The sequence below is a fragment of the Lithobates pipiens genome, unplaced genomic scaffold, assembly GCF_037356315.1.
Source record: "Lithobates pipiens isolate NorthernLeopardFrog02 unplaced genomic scaffold, aLitPip1_a1.2 Scaffold_23, whole genome shotgun sequence".
NCBI classification, from domain to species: Eukaryota; Metazoa; Chordata; class Amphibia; order Anura; family Ranidae; genus Lithobates; species Lithobates pipiens.
This window is the reverse complement of record NW_027507785.1, coordinates 6,320,351-6,328,179: the sequence shown is the minus strand read 5'-3', so window position 1 is coordinate 6,328,179 and position 7,829 is coordinate 6,320,351. Positions and strand designations below refer to the sequence as shown.

At 50.0% G+C, this 7,829-nt stretch overlaps 1 protein-coding gene across 1 annotated transcript in view; it reads right to left on the bottom strand.

Moving 5' to 3' along the window:
• Positions 1–445: 445 nt before the first annotated feature.
• Positions 446–7,829, bottom strand: part of LOC143926793 (folate receptor alpha-like) — a 10,728-nt gene continuing 3,344 nt past the window's right edge. Inside the window, exons 2-3 of the mRNA XM_077450840.1 lie at positions 7,057–7,192; positions 446–2,772 (exon numbers count right to left, since the gene is read on the bottom strand). Coding sequence (XP_077306966.1) covers positions 2,495–2,772; positions 7,057–7,192 — 414 coding nt within the window. The 3' untranslated portion in view covers positions 446–2,494. The remainder of the gene's footprint in view (positions 2,773–7,056; positions 7,193–7,829) is intronic.

Here is a 7,829-nt window from a genome sequence, read left to right as displayed (position 1 = left end):
GATGGGAACCCCCCATAATGGGCACAGCAGATATACAGACTTGGGACCTTAGTACAGGGATGGTGGGAACCCCTAAGCAACAAATTAGTTTTTGTCTGCAGTAACCTTTATTCACCAATAGATGGCAGCATTGGCACAACACATGAAAGCAATCCAGGTGCACCCTTCTGTGTCTTTAGGAATTCTGCAGATTTTCTAGAACTTCCGTTTAGAAATGTGGACCTAAGCGGCTATAGGGAGTAGATGCTGCTAGATAATCATTCACACTATAGTATTGCAATAAATATAGTGCTGTACAAAGATCACCGAGTCAGTCACATCAGTCTCTGTACCAGAGGAGCTTACACTCTAATGTCCCCAGTATACAATTTATAACCTTTCGGTTTCCTGCAGTTTGATTTTGATAAAAAAATAAAAATAATAAAGTCAGAGGCGGATAAAACCATTTCCAGGTTAAGGATTTATTTCCCGGTTGTGTTTTATTCGGAGTTCTCTTAGAAAAAGTTTGACATTTTTTCCTGGAAACGTTGCAGCCGATACAAAGTTCCCTTACAATAATACTATAATATTACGGTTATATGAGGCAGAGGAGGAGAGAAATCAACCAGGACCCGGCCCCAGGTTTAGTTGGATTTCACTAGTCAATTTCAAGGCCGTCTCCACCCAAAACCACATTTTATAATGGAGCTCCAATCGTCTTTTTATTCTCTGCTAGGCTAAGCTGAGCCCATGGAGTGCACCTTGTATATATTCCTATAAAGCATTCACCCCACCTATTAATTCCTATGAAATGTCCACTAGGGGGAGCAATGACCCCACCCCCACCTATAAATACCTATGAAATGTCCACTAGGGGGAGCAATGACAGCACACAGCTGGAGTGCACCACACCACCTACAACACAGCTGGAGTGCACTACCTATATATTTTCCAAAGAGGCATCCACTAGGGGGGAAAATTACACCACCTATACATTTCTATGGAGCATCCACTAGGGGCAATGATGCCACACAGCTGGCGTGCACTACCTATATATTCCTATGGAATGTCCACTAGGGGGAGCAATGACAGGACACAGCTGGAGTGCACTATGTTTATATTCCAATGGAAGGGCCACGGGGGACGGGGGTGAGCGATGTCACCACACAGCTGGAGTGCACTACCTATATCATTGATATGCAATTAGCGGACCTCCAGCTGTTGCTAAACTACAAGTCCCATCATGCCTCTGCCTCTGGCTGTCATGCTTGTGGCTCTAAGAGTCTTGCTATGCCTCATGGGAATTGTAGTTCTGCAACAGCTGGAGGTCCACTAATTGCATATCCCTGACCTATATATTCCAATGGCGGGCACCACACCACTTACAAAATGCCTAAGGAATGTCCACTAGAGGGAGCAATGACAGCCCACAGCTGGAGTGCACGACCTATATAATTTTCCAAAGAAGCATCCACTAAATTACACCACATACGTGGATTGCACCACCTATACATTTCTATGGAGCGTCCACTAGGGGGCAATGATGCCACACAGCTGGAGTGCACTGCCTATATATTCCAATGGAGCATCCACTAGGGGGCAATGTTGCCACACAGCTGGAGTGAACTACCTATATATTCCAATGGAGCATCCACTAGGGACAAATGACTACACAGCTGAAGTGCACCACCTATAAATTCCTATGGGGTGTCCCATTGGTGGGGCGATGACAACACAGAGCTGGTAATGTTATGCACCCATTACGGGCCCCTGGAGGCCTGTCAATAGGAACACGTAGAAAATACATTCCAGGGATAGGAAACCCTTCATTCTAAGGAAGGTTATGGAGTTTGGGGGGGAGTAAATCTTTCCATCAAAGTTAAAAGACAGTAAGAGCGCCCCCCAGTGGTGGGCATCAAACCATGTAGGGTTCCATTCAAAAACAAAAATTTGGTTGCACTCCCATGTAGGGTGTAGACCGGTGGAGGGTGAATTCAGACACTGGCCTCGCATAGGAGTCTCAAGCAGTGAGGTTCCCAGCTCCTCCCACCGGCAGGTCTGTAATGGTTCCCGCCGTTTTTAAGATTCTAGTGTATTTTTATTTTTTTTGAACTCGGAGGAGAATGTAGACTCAGGATTGGATTTGGGCCTATTGAAAAGGACAAGCGACAGGCAAGGACATTGACTCCGCCTCTAATTGGTTGGCATGGGTTCACCCAGCCTGCGCTCACCATTTTGTGATCAAAGGTAAGTGAAGCCTAGATGTTCCGCTCAAAACTCAGCAGCAAAGTACACGTCAGTTCATTTAACTATAAAATTCAAATTAAATTTGTCAGTTTGACAGCGGCATCCGAAAACCAGGAAGGAGCACAGGTGCGCATTCCTAGTCCTCTGCTATAACATTACAACATAAACTCCGGTATATTTGCCAATTGGTTGGCGCAGCCAGCTCCATGTATACGTGTCCCCATGTCCTGCAAAATAAAAAATAAAAAAGCTCAGATCCAGACCGGCGTTACCAGGCCCAGAAAACGCAAAGAGGCGCGAGGAGCGCCAGCAGCCACGGACGAGGGGCATCAGCGGAGTTCAGGCGGTCGGCGTAGTATTTGGCGACGGCCACGTTGGGGTTAGCGGTATCTTTCTCGAACCAGAGCTGCATGCAGAGCCCGCTGCCGCGCTTGTGCGTGGTGTACTTGTAGGAGTTGCTCCAGACTTTCTCGCAGAAGTCCTTGGCGGAGGGAAAGACGTCGGTGAACTTGCGGCACCCCTTCCCGACCGGACACCTGTTCATCCCTGCTCGGGAAAGGAGGAGGAGAATTAACAGGGGGGCTATGCATGCAAAGAATGGTCACATGATATAACCCCACGGGTCATATTGGAAAATAATACAACTTTATTGACAATACAATCTTATTGACAGCTGTGGCACTGGCCTCTCCTGGGATCTAGTGTCAGGTCCTGTCCAGGGACCGTGGCCACTTCTGGGGATCCACAGATTGGCGCCACTTTAATTTGTGAAGAGCTGTGTGGCTCCGCCTTCAAACAATGCATCACTACCCTTCAGCCAGGCTCTCCTGCTGCAGTACCTACCTGTATACCCCGTGTCTCTTGTGTTTTTGCTGTATGCCTCCAGACCTTGGATACTGTGCGTCTCCAGTGCACCCCCTTGATTCCAAAAGCCCTCGCTGTCCATGTGTTATCTGGCACCCAGTGACCCCAGTGTGGTCCCAGTCCCCATTTCATCCAAGGATTTCCATATGCCCCATTCCCTGTGTCATCTAGTATCTCCAGCGTGCCCAGTGACTACAAGTGCCCTCCTTGTCCCAGTCCCAGTGTCATCTAAGGACTTCTCCAAAGTGCTCAGTGATTCCAAGTGCCCTCGCTGTCCACGTGTCATCTAGTGATTCCAAGCTGGCCCCCCAGTTCCCATATCTTCTAGTGCAGGCTTTTTCAACCCATTAACCCTAGAGGAACCCCAAAAATTAATTTTTAAGGTCTCTAAGGAACCCTTACTAAAACCAATTCATCAGGGGTCAATAGGAACAATGCCCCTTATACTGGTGGTCAATAGGTAGAATGTTCCCCTTAAAGTGGTGCTCAGAATGCCACCCTTAAAGTGGTTGTAAACCCTTACAACACACTTTGACCTACAGGTAAGCCTAGATTAAGGCTTACCTGTAGGTCCAAGAAATATCTCCTAAACCTATACGGTTTAGGAGCTATTTGCCCGAAGACAGGCACCGCTTTCTACGGCGCATGCGCCGTAGACAGCGGCGCGCAGGCGCACTGAGCGTGGCATTTCCAAGAACGGAGCTGCCGCGCGTGTCAGCTCCCGTGCGCATGCGCGGGAGTGACGTCATTGCGGCTTCGCCGAATGACAGCGGCGGAGCTACGAGACCCCACCGACAACATGGATGCGGCGGACTACAGGGGACAGCGGTGACATCGCTGGCTCCTGTGTCAGGTAAGTGACACATAATGGACTACTATGCGATGCATAGTAGTCCATTATGCTTTGCCTTTGCAGGGAATGAAAGAGGAAGTAAACTCATCAGGGTTTACTTCCTCTTTAAAAAGGCAGCTAAAAAGATATTTATTTGGTGTCATGCTGCTGGCTTTGCTAAATGATGCTGAACCTTGAACTCTGTAGGCACCATCAAAAAAAAGGTGGTTCAACAGCCACAGCTCAAGGAAACCCTAACAACCTCTGGAGGAACCCCAGGGTTCCAAGGAAACCTGGTTGACAATGGCTGTTCTAGTGTCCAGTGCAAAGAGTGGCTTCAAGTGCCCTCCTGGTCCCAGTCCTCAATTCATCTAAAGAAATCCCATATGCCCAGTTATATCAAGTGCCCTTCCTGTCAATAGGTCATCCGATGACTCCAGTGTGCCTATCCCAGTCCCTATGTCATCTAAAGGACTCCAGTGCGCCCAATAATTCCAAGTGCCCATGCTGTCCATGTGTCCAGTGCGGCCCCATTGTCACCCAAGGACTCCCATGTGCCCCTGTGTCAGCTAATGTCTCCAGTGTGCCCAGTGACTACAAGTGTCCTCCTTGTCCCAGTGTCCGTGTCATCTAAGGACTCCTCCAGTGTGTCAAGTGATTTTCATGTGCCCTCGCTGTCCATGTATCATTTTGTGATTCCAAAACGGGCCCCCAGTTCCTGTATCCTCCTCTAGTGCCTAAAGGGCAAAAAGTGACTTCAAGTGCTCTCCTTGTCCCAGTCATCAGGTCATCCAAGAACTCCTCCAATGTACCCATCTAAGGGCTCCAGTGCTTCTAAGTGTATTATCTAGTGACTCCAAGTGCCCCCCCCCCCCCCCCCCCCCCCAGTCCCTGTGTCATCTAGGTGTGCCCACCGTCTCTAATTGCATTCCTAGTCCACATCTCATCTAAGGACTCCCGTGTGCCCAGTGATTCCAAGTGCGCCCCATGTTCCCGTGCAATCTAATGACTCCAAGTGCCATCCCAGTCCCCATATCATCTAAGGCAGGGGGTCTCAAACTGGCGGCCCTCCAGCTGTTGCGAAACTGCAAGTCCCATGAGGCATTGCAAGGCTGACAGTTACAAGCATGACTCCCACAGGCAGAGGCATAATGGGGCATGTAATCTCACAACAGCTGGAGGGCCGCCAGTCTGAGACCCCCTGATATAAGGACTCTCATATTCCCAGGGATTGCAAGTGCCCTTCTTGTGCCAGTCTCTGTGTTATCCAAGGACTCCTCCAGTGTGCCCAGTGATTTTCATGTGTCCTTGCTGTCCATGTGTCATGCAGTGACTCCAAGTGTGCCCCCGGTTCCTGTGTCATCTAGTGCAAAGAGTGACTTCAGGTGCCCTCCCTGTCCCAGTTCTCATGTCATCACAAGTGTGCCCATGTAAGGACTCCAGTGCTTCCAAGTGCCCTCTCCGTCCATGTATCATGTGGTGACTCCAAGTGCACCCCCAGTCCCTGCTTCATCTAGCGTCCTCAAGTGCACCCCCAGTCCCTGCATCATCTAGGGTCTCCAAGTGCACCCCCCAGTCCCTGCGTCATCTAGGGTCTCCAAGTGCACCCCCCAGTCCCTGTGTCATCTAGTGTCTCCAGGTGCACCCCCAGTCCTCATATCATCTAAGGACTCCCACATGCCCAGTGATTGCAAGTACCCTTCCTGTCCACTTGTCATCTGGTGACTCAAGTGCACCCAGTGACTCCTAGTTCACCCCCCACCCCAGTCCCCATGTCATCTGAGGACTCCAGTGTGCCCAGTGATTCCAAATGCCCTCTCTGTCATCTGGTGATTCCGGTGCACCCAGTGACTCCAGTGCGGCCCCAGTCCCAAGGACTTCTGTATGTCTCAGATCCTTTGTCATATAGTGTGGCCAGTGATTCCAAGTGCCCTTGATGTCCATGTATCATCTAGTGACTCCAAATGCACCCCCAGTTCCCGTATCCTCAGTGCAAAGAGTGACTTCCAAGTGCCATCCCTATTCCAGTCCTCATGTCATCCAAGAATGCCTCCAGTGTGCTCATCTAAGGACTCCAGTGCTTCCAGTGATTCCCTCTCCATCCATGTATCATCATCTGGTGACTCAAAGTGTGCCCAGTGTCGCTAATTGCACTCCTAGTCCACATCTCATCTAAGGACTCCCATGTGCCCAGTGATGCCGAGTGCCCTTCCTGTCCACGTGTCATCTAGTGACTCCAGTGCACCTAGTGACTTTAAGTGCACTCCTAGTCTCCATGTCATCTAAGGGCTCCAGTATGCCCAGTGATTCTAAGTGTGCCTCTCCCAATGCCGGGGTCATCTAGTGACTCCAAGTGCACTCCCAGTCTCCATATCATCTAAGAACGCCAGTGTGCCCAATGACTCCAGGTGTGGTCCCAGTCCCCATATCATCTAAGGACGCCAGTGTGCCCAATGACTCCAGGTCTGTTCCCAGTCCCCATATCATCTAAGGACACCAGTGTGCCCAATGACTCCAGGTCTGTTCCCAGTCCCCATATCATCTAAGGACGCCAGTGTGCTCAATTACTCCAGGTCTGTTCCCAGTCCCCATATCATCTAAGGACGCCAGTGTGTCCAATGACTCCAGGTGTGCTCCAAGTCCCCATATCATCTAAGGACTCCAGTGTGCCCAATGACTCCAGGTGTGATCCCAGTGTGCCCAATGACTCCAGGTGGGATCCCAGTCCCCATATCATCTAAGGACTCCAGTGTGCCCAATTACTCCAGGTGCGGTCCCATTCTCCATGTCATGTAGAAACTCCAGTGCAACCCCAGTCCCTGTGTCATCTTAGCAACTCCAGTGCACCCAGTGCCTCCAGTTGCATTCCCAGTCCCTGTGTCTAGTGTCTCCAGTTTTCCCAGTGACTGCAAGTGCGCTCCCAGTTCCCATGTCATATAGGGACTCATCTCATAAGGTTTGTCTAGGTGGGTCTTCACATCATATGGTTCTAGTAAATCTAAATGTATTGTTTTGGTAAGGCTGGATTCCAGATAATGATTGAAATTAGGAGCCACCTTCATACAATTTTATGGCATTGACTCCCTGCAGTGGCAAGGGCTGGTTTGATTTGGACAGTAGGTGGCGCCACTCACCGGTGGTCCAGTTCCAGCCTTTGTGCCAATTCTCCATACAGGTGTATTCTCCACTACAGTCCTTGTACCAGGTCTCACAGTCCTCGATACACAGGGGGACGTCCACAATCCGCTCCTTCCTCCAGCTTTGATCCACCTGCAATGGAGAGTTAAAGGGTTACTGAATATTTCATTGTATGGTAGATGCTGGAGTGTTCAGAAAATATAGTGGCATTAGGCCAAGGCCGGGTCAAAGAGTGGCGGCTGCTCTGGTTGCAGTTGGGATTTGGGGGGGGGTGTGTTGTGCAAGAAGGGGTGATTTGGAGGGGGGGGGGCGCGCACAGAGGAATACTAGAAGGGTGGATTTCTGTTGGGGGGGGAATTTGTGGTGGAGGATTTGTGCTAGCAGGGATTATTTGGAGGGGGGGGGGGGGCGGGTTGAGGTTTATGCTCACAGAAGAAAAATTTGAGGGGTAGAAAACTTGTGCTAGCAGGGGGAGGATTTATGACCAGGGTGGGAATTTGAGGGGTAGAGTATGAGTATATTTGCTAGGAGAGGAGATTTTTGTTTGGGGGGGGGGGGGAATTGATGCTCAGTTTGAGGGGGATTTGGAAAGGAAAAGTAGATTTGAGCTGGGAGAGGATGGGGATTTGAGGGCTAGAGGAAATTTACTAGGAGAGGAGTTTTTTTTTTGGGGGGGGGGGGGGGGAAGAGATTTGATTCCGAGAGGGAGAGAATGGCGACTCCAAGTGTGCCCAGAGGGGGAATTTGAGGGGTAGCGTATACAGTTAGG